Genomic DNA, 16,775 nt, shown 5'->3' on the forward strand with positions numbered 1-16,775 from the left:
TGTGAGCGGGCCTTAGGTGTCTGGGCAATCAGGCCCTAGGCCCCTCCCCCGTGCATCACACAATGCATCGGGAAGGGGCAGGTTCGGGTGGAGGTGTCAGCAGGAGGGCTTGGGAAACTTCCTGCCTGTTCAAGTTTGTTTTGCAGGGGGAGTGGGGGTGTCGGCAGGAGAGATTAGCAAGGATCACAGCAAGAGAGATTAGGCATCTCTCCTGCCACAATTGTTGCAGTAGGGAGTGGACAGGTTGCCTGGGCTGCTGAGCTGATTGTGGCAGCCGCGATCAGCTCAGCGGCCCCTAGTCGGAACTTATACCTGTTTTGACATTATCTAAGTCAAAATGTATAAGTTCCATCTGGCAACTTGTCAAACCTTTTTGGTTATGGCTGCCAAACGACTAAGTCTAGGTCGGCCCACCTCCCGCCCTATCCTCTCTTCCAAAAATGCCCCCTTTTGCTCTAGGCGTTCAGAGGCAGTGTAAAGGCCTGTACTTGGACGATCTGTCTTTTTGATGGTCCAAGTACCGATTTAGGCCACTTTTTGAACGTTCTTTTTTATTATTATGAGCTCCTAAGTGTCTAACCCTTGATGGAGACTGCCCTAACTTTGTTGGTTGGGATCATATTTTATTCAAAGTCAAATTCCTAAAAACATTTTTTTAAAAAAGGAATTAGTGCTGTATTTCCCTTTAATATATTCTGGGCTGCTTATCCCTTCCAGATCCAGATGTTCCTTTGAGTTTCAACCAACTCCTGGTGACCACACAATGACGGACCTTGGCTTGTGTGTGGGGGGGGGGGAGGGGTTGGCATATACAAGAATAAGTTGTCATTATCTTCTCCTATGCAGTGTGAAGCACCACTGTGTTGCTGCTGTCCAATATAAGGGCATGACCCAGACTGGCGTTGCTGCCAGATATGCCCAACATCAGGGCCAAGCAAGTGACTTACCAAAAGCCACAAGTTGATGCTGTGAGATCTGAAACTGAGTTTTCTGGTTCCCAGACTGCTACATTACTCCTTCATTTGCTTATCTCTTATACAGCTATAAGAAATGATTTATCTCTATTTACCATATGAAATAATTAAACTACTACCCATGTTATCAAAGAGAAACACACTACTCCATACTCAGAATATCGTAGGTCAAAAATCTGGTCACTGTCTTCATAGGAAGCAGAATGGGGTGGGCCAAAGGGGCAGTGGCTCCACTAATATTTTTCCCACCCCAGCATGAGACACTAGAGAGCTGGGGGTAGAGCTGCAGGTTGATTGGTTTGGTCCCTTCAACCCAAAAGAAGTTCCACTGCCCCTAGCAGACTTTGTCCTTTAGATACACAAAAATAAATTCCCAGATCACTTGGTCTCCCACAAGTCTGCAGTTGCTGGAAAGATGGCAGAACTGACTGATTCCTGCAGAATCACCAGGGAGATGGGCTGATTCCTTGTTCTCCCACAATGATACAGCAGCAGGAGCAGCAGTACTTCTACTGAATTAGAGAATGATACGGGGACAAATTCTTCCCCATCCACGCAGATCCTCAATTTTCCCGCCCCGTCCCCACAGGAACTCAATTTTCCCGCCTCGTCGCTGTGAGTTTTGTCACTGTCCCATTCCTGTAAGCTCTGCCTTAACCACACAAGCCTCGAACACTTATGATTTCAAAGTGTTTGAGGGTTGTGCAGATGAGGACAGAGCTTGTAGGAATGGGGCAGGGACAGGAAACAAACTCACCGGGATGGGAAAATGAGTTCCTGTGGGGATGGGGAAAAATGTTTCCCCCGTGTCATTCTCTATACTGAATCATCTCCCTTTGTCTCTTGATTGCTGCTCTGAACTTCATGGTGATTCCATTTTTTTTTCACCCCCCTCCTCCCATTAAAGTCTCAAAATTATACCGAAACATAGTGAGATGGGAAAACTAATCTTATTATGCAAAATTATTCAAATGTATGCAGTTATGCCATAGAACCTCCACAGAGTTTTCATAATTTCTGCAGTGGAATCTATCCCTGAGTTATCAAAAGGACCTGGGCGCTGTGGCAACACTGGCATATTAGTATTTCAGAGCTCAACTCTCTTTGTGGTCCTTTTACTAAACTGTGGTAAGCGCTGGCTCGTGCTTATTGCCCATTAAAAAGGCTTATAGCAGCTCATGCACTGGCATCCTGTGGTAAAACCTAAAAAATATTTTTAATTTTACTACTACTACTACTTCTCCTTATCATTTCTATAGCACTGCTAGACATACGCAGTGCTGTACATTAAATCTTGTAGGGGGCATGTTAGGGGGTGGAGAGTGGACGTGATAGTGAGCAGAGGCCCTTAATACCTGCAAAATAGGTGGCCATAGGGGCTCACGCAGTACTTTTTTTTAATGACCCCACACTAATGGCAAAATTAGCACATGACCATTAATTCAGACAATGGGAAAAATCAGCCATTTTCCAGCCATGGTAAAAGTGGTCTTATTGAGTGGGTAGTGGCGTACCTAGCATAAGTGACACCCGGGGCCCATCATGTGACACCCGGAACCTCTCAACCAGACAAAGGAGAACCCAGTCCCATTCTCCTACCCCCTTTCAAAGGAACTAAGCGCAAAAAGATGTATGACAACCTACTAGCAACACATGCAGCAAAACTGGACCCCTCCATCACCAACCTGCTGACAGCAACAACGGACCTCAAAGCTTTCCGAAAAGAAATCAAAACCCTACTATTCAAAAAATTCATCCAGATGTCCTAACCCCCTTCCTTTCCCCCATACTATTCTCCCCTCTCCCTCTCCCTACCTGTAATATCCCTCTAAGACTCAACAATGTAACCAGCATCCACTCTGCAACCTTCTCGTATATTTCCAGTTCCTTCTGACGCTCCCCTCATTTTCCCACTTTGTAACCTCACCTCAAAATTGAATTAGTTACCAGCGCCATTAATTGTAATCCTCTTCCTAGAAATGTCCAGTTATCTTTTGATGTAATCTGCTTAGAACTGCAAGGTACAGGCGGAATAGAAGTCAGTAATGTAATGTAATGTAATGTAATTTTTTGACACCCCCCATCTATATGAAAAATATGATTTTTAGTAACAATCCACATATCGTACAACAAGAGTGTACCTAGGAAAAGGCAGCATCTTAAATACTGCAGTGAGCATTAGAACGCCAACACATACATTGTAAAACTAAACAAGCCAGATCCTGCACAGTCAATTGATCCTGTACAGTCGATGCTATCAGAAAGCCATGTCCCTTTCATACACACAGACAGATACACCCTCGCCCAATATGGAATAATCACAAAGTAAAAATAGAAATATGTAGACAAAAGTTAAACTGAACCGCCAAGAAACCAGACTCTGCATACAATGCAACACCACAACACCACAAAAACAGTCCTCTAATACTCAAATACATGTCCTCTAATACTGTGCAAAATATAAAGACAGTAGATGTAAATTTGAGAAAACTGATACAAACAATCACCACTTTACAAATTAACAAATAAAAATAAAACAAATAATGAGAAATAAGAAAATACAATTTTATTGGACTACTCCCCTTAAGCTCGGTCCCCATCCCCACAAACCACCTGATTCCATCCACACAAGCCTTGAATTGTTTTATATTGAACTTATTATATTAAAGTATAAAAAGAAACAATATTCTGTACAATTGTCAATTTATAAATCAGCATCTTCTTCCCACTCTCTCTTCCCCATTTCCCTTCAGTGTCCTCAGCCCACTCTCTCTCCACTTTCCTTCAGCGCACGCACATAAAAACAAGCAAGTAATTTTATATCATTTTCATTCTATTCATTCATAGAAATTAAAGTCTAAATAATGCCAGTCACATAACAAAACATGATTTTACAAAAATAATTCCCTGCACAGTCAAGCCTGCAAGGATTACTAGATGTCTTTCAGCAGCTCCCGTCCCTCCCTCCCCATTACCTTCGTGGCCAAGTCAAAATGATCTACCAACAATAAAATTTTAAAAACACAAGGCACACTGTATACAGAGAAAATGTTAATTATCATTTATATTCCGTGGGTTTTCAAAGAGGTCAAGGCAGATGACTTTATGCAATGTCACCTCAGTAACAACTATACAAAAATAGACAAGTATACCTCCTTCCCTTTATACTAAACCATGATAACGGTTTTTAGTGCAGGGAGCTGCACTGAAAGCCCTGCACTGCTCTCAATGCTCATAGGCTCCCTGAGCTAAAAAACGCTATTGCGGTTTAGTAAAAGGGGGCAAAAGAGCAAAATATATACAGCATATATAAATTCTCAAAACGGACACATTTTGATCACTAAATTGAAAATAAAATCATTTTTCCTACCTTTGTTTGGTAATTTCATCAGTCTCTGGTTGCACTTTATTCTTCTGACTATGCATCCAAGATTTCTTCCTTTCTTTCAGCCTCCTGTATGCTTCCTCTCCTCCAGACTTCATTCCCTCCCCAAACTTTTTCTTTATTTCACCCTGCCCCCTTCTTTCTTTCTCTCTCCATGCCCTCTTTCTTTCTCTCTGTCTGTCTTTCTCTCTCTCTGTGTGCCCCATTTTTTCTTTTTCTTTGTTTCACCCTGCCCCCTTTCTTTCTGGCTCCCTGTCCCCCCCCGTTTCTTTCTTTCTCTCTCCCCTCCCCCATGCCACCGCCATTGGGAAAATGCTGCCACCGCTGCTGGTGAATAGGCTGCCACTGCTGCCATCGGGAACAGGCCAGCTCCGAGTACGCCCTGCTTCTCTTCCCTGCGGGGCCAACCAACTCTTGCTGCCCGACGTCAATTCTAATGTCGGAGAGGACGTTCCGGGCCAGCCAGGCAGCGATTGGCTGGCCCAGAACGTCCTCTCCGACATCAGAATTGACGTCGGGCGGCGAGAGTTGGTCGGCCCTGCAGCGAAGAAAAGAAGGGCGAACTCGGCAGGCTTGTTCCTGATGACGGCAGTGGAAGCCTTTCCCCGGCGGCAGCCTATTTCCCGGTGGGTGGCCAGCTGTGCACCCCCTTGGAGCATGCACCCGGGGCGGACCTCCCCCCCTTGGTATGCCACTGTGAGTGGGAAAGACCTGTGTAAGAGGCATGCTAGCCACTTTTGCTGCAACTTTAATAAAAGGGCTCCTTTATCTTTAAACTCTCAAAAGCTGATCCCATAAGAACATAAGAATAGCCATACTGAGTCAGACCAATGGTTCATGAAGCCCAGTGGCCCATCCTCATGGTGGCCAATTCAGGTCCCTAGTACCTGACCAAAACCCAAGGAGTAGTAATATTCCATGCTACCGATCCAAAGCAAGCAGTTGCTTCCCCCATGTCTTTCTCAATAACAGACTATAGACTTTTCCTCCAGGAAATTGTCCAAACCTTTCTTAAAACCAGCTAAAATGCTCTTACCCAAAGTTCAGGGCTGCTCAATTCCGGTCTTCGAGATCTACTGGCAGGCCAGGTTTTCAGGATATCCACACTGAACATGCATGAGAGAAATTTGCATACCAAGAAGGCAGTGCAGGCAAATCTCTCTCATGCATATTCATTGTGGATATCCTGAAAACCTGGCCTGCCAGTAGATCTCGAGGACCGGACTTGGGCAGCCCTGCGGGAAGTTGAATAAAATACCACCTGCAGCATTGCTTATATGAAGTGGTGGAATGCTTGGAGCAGAAAGAGCTAGGAGACTGCAGTACTGCAAACAGGAACCCACCCTTAACTCCCTCCAGCGGGCTGAGATGATAAGGTGAAAATGAGCAGCAGATAAGCGGCCCAGTAACAAGCACATAAGCAACAGAAGAGTTGAAGGGCATGCTGCATACTGGCTGGGCTACACTTTTGAAGAGCTGAGAATTCGGTGAGTTTTTAGTCTCTACATAATTTTTTTCTCTCGTTGTTGGTTTAGCTGAGCGAATGTTCTGGACTTTGCTAAACGTCATCAGTGCTTTGTGGAAACTTTGTGGAAGGCTTTTCAATGCTGCAGGAGGGTAGACAATAGACCTTACCAAAGTGGAGAAGCCATGTCTGTGCAATACAGAAGCAAACACGCCAGTAAGCAGAACAGTGTCTGAGGGGGGAGATTAAAGGAGATTTAAAGCGATTTTGTAGAATAGGAGATTTGGTTGGTTTTGTTGTAATAAAGTCCATAATTACTTTCAAATTAAGTCTGTAAAACAGGACTATAAAAAGAGTTATGCTATATACCATAGGACACTCAAGAGCACAGAGCAGAAAACTATTAAACCTAAGCAATATTCAACCCTTGATAGGTTACTGATATTACATAAATCTGTTATTATATTCCTAACTTAACCAATTTGTAGTTTTGATTCTGAAAACCTTACTTGCTGACAGAATGCTCACTAAATCATCTTTGCATGCATAAAACCTCTGAATGAATATACATGAAGTTGATTAATGCTTATTAAAATATGTTTACAATTGTTAATTTCCCAAATGAACCAAAAAGTCCAAAAACACCAAAAAAATTCAAAACTGATCTGAAAACTTTTTCCTTGCACACCCTTGCTGCACCATTGCGCTTATCAAGAAACTCATTTGTCTGTATAATAAGTCGTGTTATGGTAATAACCTGTGATATGTGCCAGTTAATGCATATTAATCAGCAATAATGTGGGTTATTTGCCAATAGAGAATTGGTCATCGCAACACATGCGAAATAATACTGAGATGCATGACATGCAAATGTATGCAGATCAATGTTCGCCAAATGATGAATGCAGCTTCTGTTAAACCTTGCAAGTTGTGTTATTCCTGGAAAGATATGAGTTTACTTCAGACGCATAACCTGATGCTCCTACGTAGCAGCTTGAAAGGGGTTAGTGGTCTGTAAAAAAAGGTACCACTTCTTTGCTCAAATCCTCTCCTTCAGTCTCCTTGATCCTCTTTACCCATACCCCAACCTACCCCACCCTACTGTATCTAAATTTAGGCAAGGTTTATAGAATAGGCATAATGGCCCCGTGACCAACATGTAGGCGCAACCATTTATGCTAATGAAAACCTGATGTAAATGTCTACGCCTAAATTCTGCATGAATCGAGTGTATTCTATAACAATGTGCATAATTTATAGGAATGCTCACAGCCCGCCCATGCCCCTCCCAATGCCAAGACTCTTTTTCAGCTCCATGCATTAGAATTTACAGGTCCCACTTTATAGAATATGCTTAGAAAGTTGTGTGCATAAATTTTAATTAGATCCAGTTCATGACAATAATGGCTTGTTGGTGGCCAATCAGTGCTGATTGGCTCATTAAAAATTAAGAAGCTGTCTACCTTGTTTCCGGATGCCAGTCCAGCTGCTTCCTCTGCCGGCGGTCCTGCCCCTTCTCTGAGCCCTGCTGCGCTGCTTCCTCTTACGGCGGTCCCGCCCTTTCTCTGACGTCAGAGAAAGGGCGGGACCACCTGAAGAGGAAGCAGCGCAGCACAAGGCTCTGAGAAGGGGCAGGACCGCCGGCAGAGGAAGCAGCTGGGCTGGCATCCGGAAACAAGGTAGACAGCTTGACACGGCGCAATTGACAACACTCGCTGTACACGCGATATGATATTCTTCCTTGATTGGCCTTTTAGTCAAATCCATTCGAGTGCCAGTATACTCTGTATTTCATCATTCACAATTGTTAAGACTCCTGAGGCAGGCCTGAGGGCCGAAACATGTACATGTCAAGTCATTAAGTCGTTGAATGTGTTTGAACAATAAAGATCTTCTTATACATAAGCTTATACATTTAAGTTAATGTCCAGAATAGGATTTGCAGCAATGGTCTCTTAGCAGTGCATATGATGCCGCAGTATGTGAGCGGGCATTATATAGCTTCACAAGAATAGAGAGTTGAGAAGAATACAGAAAATAGTTAGTGGTATACATTTAAGTCATAGAATATAATGGACGCGTTAGCATTTAATGCACGCTAAATCGGCTAGCGCACCTTAGTAAAAGGACCAGAATGTCATATCCAGGTTACAATTACCCAGCAGGATCCCAACAAGATCAGATCCACTGCTCAGGGCAGGATTAATTCGTCAAGGGCCCCTAGGCACACAAGTACATTGGGCCCCCTGCCCCGCCCCACCCCACCATGCGCCCAGGCAGAAACAAGAAGCTGCGTCAGAGGGAAGCTTTGGGCAAGCAGCACCGCTTGCACAATTACAGTTCCCGTTGCCTTTCTTACCCGCGTTGCTTGCTTGTCTTACTTTCCTTCGATGGGGGGGGGGGGGGGTTGCCGATTGGGGTGGGGCCCGCGTTGCTGATCAGGGGGGCCCGCGTTGCCGATCGATGCTGGAGGGGCCCATCGCCGTTTGGAAAAAACAATGTTGATGCCTTCCTTCATCGGGCCCCCCTGACCATTTCGGGACCTAGGCACATGCCTACTTGGCCTATTGGTTAATCCTGCCCTGCCACTGCTTGTTGTTTACTTCCTTGGATAAGCAGTGGCTTTCCCAAGTCTACATGGTTAATGATAATTTATGTCCAATCCCTTTTTTAAAATCTAGATGGGGTGAACATCTTGGACCACATCCTCTAAAATAAATTCTACAGTTTAGGGCTTACTATCCCCCTCTTTTATCAAGCTGCGCTAGAGGTTTTTAACTTGGGTCGGCGAGGCAAGTGCTCCGACGCTCAATGAAATTCTATGAGTATCAGAGCATTTACCGTACCGGCCCACACTAAAAAAAACCTCTAGCGCAACCTGATAAAAGCCGGTCTATGTGTTTTGTGAAAAAAATACTTTCTCGGATGTGTTTTTAAAAGTGCAACCTATTAACTTCACAGAAGGTCCCTAATCTTAGTAATACTGAAAAGGGTAAAACAGCCATTCCCTATTTATCCATTTCATCCCACTCCTGACTCCACCCCACTATCTTCAAACTGAAAACACCACAAAGAGCTCCTTTTACTCAGCTGCGTTAGTGTTTTTAGCGCACGCATTTTAGCACGCGCTACACGGCTAGAACTAACGCCAGCTCAATGTTGGCGTTAAGGTCTAGCACGTGCGGCAATTTAGTGTGTGCTATTCTGCGCATTAATGCCCTAATGCGGCTTAGTTAAAGGAGCCCAAAATTATTTTCCTTATCAGAAAATGGTAAGACTGTGCCCTGAAACAATTTATTTACTAAAAATCTTTGCCTGTAATCATTCAAAAATGCAATGAATTACTTTAATATCAATTTTCTAACAGAGACAGGGTTAATCTGGAAAAAATATAAGAAGATCCCTCCTCAAAGGTTTGAATGGGACCCCATAAATGGTTAAAGCATGCCAAAAAGAAGTAAAACACAAAAACTGAGAATAAAATAATGTTTCTATATTGATCAATGATCCATCTATGAGTTGAAAGTACAGAATGACACGGGGACAAATTTTTCCCCGTCCCCACGGTAACTCATTTTCCTGTTCCATCCCAGCGAGTTCTGTTCCTGTCCTTGTCCCTTCCCCATTCTTGCAAGCTCCGTCTTCATCTGCACAAGCCTCAAACACTTGTGCGGCTAAGGTAGAGCTTACAGGAATGGGGAAGGCCAGTGACAAAACTTGCAGGGACGGGACGAGGAAATTGAGTTCCTGCGGGGATGGGGAAAAATTTGTTATTCTCTAGTAGAGAGCACACAGTATGATCTAGGCTCACTGGAACCACCATGCTTGAAACCCCATAAACCCAAGAAACAATTATCCAATAAAAATCCTGAATGCTGTTTATATCCCCACCACTTCTGTTAATGTTTCAAGACCCGTCTTTTATTTGGGGTGGGGGGGAGGAGCTGGGAATATCCTCTCACGTCTTTGTACCTTCTGTTCAGTCAAAAACCAGTCTCCTGAGCCCTGGAATCATAATAAATAAAAACATGCTGGGTAATAGCAGGGCTACATGTACTTAGTTGATTATTTTGCAATTATTGTGTTGCATTAGTTTAATGTATGTATGTTACGTTGTTAGCATTGATTTTATATGCACGGCTCTCTGTTTGTTTTTAGAATATGCATCTCCTCGATTTCCTCTGAAGATGAGGTGATCAACCAATTGAATAAATAAATAAATGAGCCTTTATTCACAACTATCCAGGTGATTTCCCCCAGCTTTTAAAATTCTCTTCCCTGCCTTTTATTCTCATCTGAGCAGCAGGACTTGGCCAGGGGCCTCTAGCAATTGGCAACACCTCTAGTTTTCAGAATATCCCAAATGAATATTCATTATATATTACATACATGTTAATGAAACCTTAACCTTCTGTTTTACATTTAAAAGTTGGGCTTGCAGGCACTTTGTGCCGAAATTGCACTGTCCTTTCCCTGTTTGTTTTTCAGTTATAAAATTGAAGAAAGTTATATCCTGAGGCAAAAGATTTGCAGTTTTAAAACCACCCCAACTAGCTGACTTGAGGGCTCTCATGATTGCCCACCTGCATCTTAAAAACGACCCTTCACGTTTTAAGCTGGTTGGAAACAAGGGTGTACAAGTTTTCACTGTGCTGTTACTCTGGATTGATTTTATATATTACATTACATTAGAGATTTCTATTCCGCCACTGCCTTGCGGTTCAAGGCGGATTGCAAAAGAATTACAAAAAACGTATTACATGAAGAAGATATCTGGTAATTTCTAGTGGAGATAAGGAGTAGAGGAGGTTGCTTTGGGGAATCGGGAAGGTATTGGGAAGTGGGAATGAGCTAGCAGTATTAAGTTGTTTGCAGGAATTTCTTGAGTTTTTATCTCTTTTCTGAATGTTTTGTAGTCTTGGGTTGTAATTAGTAGATTGGAGATTTGGTTGTAATTTTGCTGCTTGTGTGGCTAGGAGGCCATCATATAGTTTTTTCCATTTGACTTCTTTGATTGGAGGGTACGTGAATGGAGTGTGGGGTTTTCTATGTATAGCTTGATGTAGTTTGGATGAGACGGTTGTTCAGGTTCAGGTTCAGGCTTTAAAAAGTAGACAGTAGAATTTCAATAGTATTCTTGCCGGAATTGGAAGCCAGTGTGAATTGAGGTATGCCTCTGTGATGTGGTCGTGTTTCCTCAATTCTGTGTTTTGCATTGTTTGTAGTTGTTTTATCATTGTTGCTGGGCAGGGGAGGTAGAGAATGTTGCAATAGCCTAAAAGACCTAGGACTAGGGATTGTACTAAGAACCGGAATTGTGTTCTATCGAAGAATTTTCAAACTTGTCTTAAGTTTCTCATAACTGAATGATTTCTGTATTGTTTTATTGATTTGTGGTTGCATGGTGCAGCATCTATCTATTGTCATTCCTAGTAGTTTTAGGGTGGGTTGAATGGGGTAATTGAGTTAATTTCTATATTGGTTATGGTTGAGACTTTGTTATTTCGAGGAGGATAAATTTTGTTTTGTCTGGGTTCAGCTTCAGTTTATGATCTCTCATCCATGTTACTACCGTTTCTAGTGTTCGGTGTAGTGTGTCTGTCATAGAGGGCTTCGGTTGATCAAAAGGTATGAGAATGGTGATGTCATCTGCTTAGCTATACGAGGTTAGGCCTAGTTTGTCCAGGCAGGTGCCGAGGGTGGCAATATAGAGATTGAAGACAGTGGTGGATAGTGGGGATCCTTGGGGTACACCACAGGGGTTGGACCAAGGTTCTGATTTTTCTTTGTCCGACTTTACTCTGTAGGTTCTGGATTTGAGGAATCCTTCAAACCATGAGTATACCTTATCAATGATACCTATTGTGTCCAAAATTTGCAGTAGGATGTTATGGTCTACCAGGTGAAATGCTGTGGTCAGATCCAGTTGTATGAGCAGCATTTTTTTGCCTGTGCTGAGGTGTTGTCTAGCTGTGTCAACAAGGGAGCCTAGTAGTGTCTCTGTGCTGAAGTTGGATCTGAAGCCAGATTGCATGGGGTGGAGTATGTTATGGTCTTCCAGATAGTTGGTGAGGAGTTTGGCTACTAGCCCTTCTGTTAGTTTGATATAGAGAGGTATTGAGGCAATGGGTCTGTAATTGGATGGTTGATCCGTTGCTCCTTTAGAGTCTTTTAGGATCAGTGTGACGACAATTTTGCTGAGGTCAGTTGGGAAAAGGCCATTTGTGAGCATGGTTTGTATCCATTGTAGGAGTAGGGCACGGAATTTCGTGCTGGAGATTTTTAAGAGATATGGTGGGCAGTGGTTGAGGTCACATGATACATGGCTATACTTTCTGTAGAATTTGTTAAGGTCGGCCTATTGTATAGTGGTGAAGTAGGACCAGGTTCTGTCTGCAGCTGTTGATTCTTTTTCTGTGGGGGGTATTGTGATTTCTTTTAGGTGGGTTGGGGTACCATTGAGGGTAGCTCTGGCATTTGTAATTTTGTTCTTGAAGTGTTCTGCTATGAGGATGGCTGGGGGGGGGGGTATTTGTTAGTGGTCAGGTAGGGTTTGGTGTCAGTTAGATCTTTAGTATTTGAAATAGTTTTGTTTTTTGCTTTTTTTTTACACACCTTATTTATTTATTTTACAAATTTATAGACCATTTAAGTCTAAGCGGTTTACATAAGAACATACATAATTTTAAAACAAACCTTCTGGACAGATTCCATCTTTTATATAACTTTCTGAAGGTGTACTCTGCAGACTTGGCAGGTCTGAATATTTTGTATGGCTGGTTTAATTTATAACATTTTTATTGAAGAAATCAGTAAATATACAATATTATAATACAATAAAATAGTCATTCAATTAAAATTTATCATAATTTCCATCAAATATCTTTCATTTTTTCAAAATATATTTCCAAAATACCCATTACATCTCTCAATACCCTCCCCCTAATTCCTACCCCCTTCCTTTTTCCTATTGACCTCTCCCCCCTGTCCTCCCCCCAAATTTAGTTTATAACTTTTTTATTGAAAGAATCGTACTAAACCCCCCAAACCCAATGAAAGTTGACAAAAATAAGAATAATAAAAGTAAAGAACTGGAATTTTAGATAAATAATCATAGCTTCAATGTAAATCATTAAGAATTAAACTTCTTGCCTTAGTTGAAAGATTCTGAATATACGGATCCCAAATTTCCATAAACATACAAATTTTCCTAGCCGAACGCCTAACTTCCCAAGTCTCAAATAACAAAAGACGATGAAATTGATTCCTCCAATGCCAAAGACTAGGAGCTTCTTTTGATAACCAAAATTGCATAATACATTTATGTCTTATTATACACGCCTTTTGAAATAAGAGACACTTTTTTTTACCAAAAACCTCACAAGCCGTAGCGTTTCCAAAAATTACTCCCCTTGATGAATCTACAACAGAACAACTCCATAATGAGTAAAAAAAAGTGTCTCTTATTTCCAAAGGCGTGTATAATAAGACATAAATGTATTATGCAATTTTGGTTATCAAAAGAAGCTCCTAGTCTTTGGCATTGGAGGAATCATTTCATCGTCTTTTGTTATTTGAGACTTGGGAAGTTAGGCGTTCGGCTAGGAAAATTTGTATGTTTATGGAAATTTGGGATCCGTATATTCAGAATCTTTCAACTAAGGCAAGAAGTTTAATTCTTAATGATTTACATTGAAGCTATGATTATTTATCTAAAATTCCAGTTCTTTACTTTTATTATTCTTATTTTTGTCAACTTTCATTGGGTTTGGAGGGTTTAGTACGATTCTTTCAATAAAAAAGTTATAAACTAAATTTGGGGGGGAGGACAGGGGGGAGAGGTCAATAGGAAAAAGGAAGGGAGTAGGAATTAGGGGGAGGGTATTGAGAGAGTCTAAAAATAACAGGATGACAGACCAGAATGACCTAATTAAAGTTTTTTTTATAGTTTTTTAGTGTCTTGAGTTTCTGTGCTTTTCTCTTATCCTTTAGTTGTATACCACTTTGCACAATGTGTAAGCACGATCAATAATAATTTCAATCTAACATAACAAACCTATCATTCAAAGAAACAGAATTGGAACAATACAGATTCTTAATTAAAACATTACTGAAACAGCCATTTTTTATTTTTGTTTGCTCATAAAAGCTAGAATAGAAAGGAAGGGTCCACATTAGAGGTCTGCACGGGAACGGGGATCGCGGGAATCCCGCGGGGGTCCCGCGGGAATCCCCCCTAACCCATGGGACTCCCATGGGGACCCCCTCTGGTCCACGGGACTCTCACGGGGACCCCCATCTGGCCAACGGGACTCCCACGGGGATGGAAGGCTTTGGAAGCAGGGTTCATCATAATATAATGGACACGTCAGCCTTAGTAAAAGAGGGGGTTTATAAGTTAATTACCTGAACAGAAAACAAAAAAAGGGTTCCACCAAAGAGATTCCACAAGGAAAACAGCGGCGCAAACACAAAAGAAACTGTGGAATTGATGATTCTGTCAGAAGTAATTGCTGCTTTCTATGGGGACTGGCGAGGAAGGAGGTAATTCCTTGCGGGGATGGGTGGGGATGGAGAGGATCCTGATGGGGACAGGTGGGGACGGAGAGGATCCTGGTGGGGATGGAGAGGATCCTGGCGGGGATGGGTGGGATTTCTGTCCCCGCGCAACTCTCTAGTCCACATATGTGTTCTGCATCAGCATTCTTTATTGTAAGGCCCACTGACCCTTTGTGTGGCCCATGGTGCTCCTCTCCCCCCTATCCATATCAGTGATTCTCTACCTGCAGGATTTGGCTTTCTGAAAGTTTGAGGCAGTGTTGCCCAGATTTCTTCACTAGTCTCACAGGGGTGTCAAAGTCCCTCCTTGAGGGCCACAATCCAGTCAGGTTTTCAGAATTTTCTCAATGAATATGCATGAGATCTATTTCCATGCACTGATTTCATTGAATGCAAATAGATCTCATGCATATTCATTGGGGAAATCCTGAAAATCCGACTGGATTGCGGCCCTCGAGGAAGGACTTTGACACCCCTGCTAATCTCATGACAAAGAGCACTGAGGGGTAGACCAGGGGTAGGCAATTCCGTTTCTTGAGAGCCGGAGCCAGGTCAGGTTTTCAGGATATCCACAATAAATATGCATGAGATAGATTTGCATCTCAAGGAGGCATGCAAATCCATCTCATACATATTCATTGTGGATAACCTGAAAACCTGACCTGGTTCCGGCTCTCAAGGACTGGAATTGCCTACCCCTGGGGTAGACAAACTGGGCACTGAGCAGCAGCTCAAAGTTTGCTGAGAGTCATGTGATGTCGGAAGAAAACAGAATGACTGTTCCAGAGGTGGCACTGTCAACAAACCTGTGGCACAAAATTAGGAGGATTAAAACAAAACAAAACTGGGAGAGAGCAAGCTTGAAGAGCTGGACATGGGGACAGGACGGTGAAGGCTGACTGATAAGAGGGAAAAGGATGGGGTTTAAGACTTAGTGGGATGGTTCTGTAATGGGCACGTGCAGTTAGTGCCCTCTCCAGCTGTGCCCCCTGTAAGCGAGATTGCGCAGTTGGTGCCCTGTATTGTACTCTATCAATTTCCTAGCTATTCCTCCCTAGTATACTGTTCTCTAGAACTAGGGGTTACCACAGGGCTTCAATAAAAGGATGACGGATCGAGACATCCGGGTTTTACTTCCATTGAAAGCAATGGAATTAAACCCCAGATTTGTCATCTGCCTCCTTTTTCTGGAGCCCTAGGGTAACACTATGCTCGGGGGGAACAGGTAGGAAATGGATAGAGAACATGTGTGGGGAAACTGGGTTTGAGACAGAGAAAATGGGGGGGGAAGGTTCTTATTTGAGCGACCCCCCCACACCTCCCTACACAGGCAGCTGTTTGATTTGTCCTGGAATCACGTTAGCTCTGGCACTGATTTCTTTTTCTTTGCCCAAACACCCGCCCTGCTAGAAAAATAGTGAACGATGCACCTCTTCCCCCCCCCCCCCATTACAATGCTCACTTTCAAGTACTTCTCTAGCTCCCGCCATCTTCGTGACCGGTTTCGTTTAGCAGCGCCGCAGTGGACATCGGTCTCCGGGCTCCTTTCAGCTCCCCCCCCCACGTGCCAACCTCCCCCGCCCCCTCTCCGGCCAGTGGGCGGGAGCCGGGAGCTCCGCCCACCCGGTGACGTGCGGTAGGTGTGCAGGGAGCGCTGCCCGCGCTGGAATCTCCCCCCTCCCCCACCCCCACCCCCTGCCGGAGCCTCGGCAGAGGGCAGGGCGGGCTGGGCTGGGCTGGAGGATTTCTCAGCCTACGCGACAGCGAGCGCCCCACAACCGTACCTGCCGCTTGGACGAGCACAGGAGGGATCGCGCCGCCGCTGCCGCCACCATGACCTCGCTCTTCAAGAAGAGAACCACCGGCAAGTACAGCCCCAACGTGCCCAGCAAAACGTAAGTAGCGCGTACGGGTACGTGTGCAACAGGCGGCTGCTCTGCGCGTTCGCATTACAAGGGCACGGGCTAGAAGGGCACCGGCTGCGCGATCCCGCCTCCCCCCCCTCCCCTCCCTTACAGGGGCACTGCAAGCTGGAAGGGGCACTAACTGCACGTGCCCATTACAGGGGCGCAAGCCTGGCACGGGCACTGATTGTGCCAACGCGCGTTACAGAGCCACAGCTGGAGAGGGGGGGGGCACTTGGAGGGGGGGGGGGCTGTCCGTTTCTTTCGGTCAGATCGTTTCGTTTGCGTGCTGGTAAAGGTCGACCCGGACGGTGCTCTGATTTTCTGCAAGGCGGGGCTCGCGTCCTGCTACCGGTTGGCACCTCACCCCCCCCCCCACCTCCTCCAGGTTCACATGCCAGGGAGAGATTTCGGATCGCTTTTGCAGATTTCTCAGCTGGTGTGATGCCCTTGGAGTTAGGGGGGGGGGAGGGGTAATAAACTTGATG

At 44.0% G+C, this 16,775-nt stretch overlaps 1 protein-coding gene across 2 annotated transcripts in view; it reads left to right on the forward strand.

Moving 5' to 3' along the window:
• Positions 1-5,764: 5,764 nt before the first annotated feature.
• PPL (periplakin) overlaps positions 5,765-16,775 on the forward strand; it is a 151,703-nt gene continuing 140,692 nt past the window's right edge. Inside the window, exons 1-2 of one of the 2 annotated variants that reach the window (XM_033963123.1) lie at positions 5,765-5,846; positions 9,983-10,070. In XM_033963123.1, the coding sequence (XP_033819014.1) occupies positions 10,045-10,070 (26 nt within the window). In that variant the 5' untranslated portion in view covers positions 5,765-5,846; positions 9,983-10,044. Of the gene's footprint in view, positions 5,847-9,982; positions 10,071-16,027; positions 16,279-16,775 lie in introns of those variants that run through there. The other variant, XM_033963122.1, reaches the window with a different exon arrangement.

The sequence above is a fragment of the Geotrypetes seraphini genome, chromosome 11 (assembly GCF_902459505.1).
Source record: "Geotrypetes seraphini chromosome 11, aGeoSer1.1, whole genome shotgun sequence".
Taxonomy (NCBI): domain Eukaryota; kingdom Metazoa; phylum Chordata; class Amphibia; order Gymnophiona; family Dermophiidae; genus Geotrypetes; species Geotrypetes seraphini.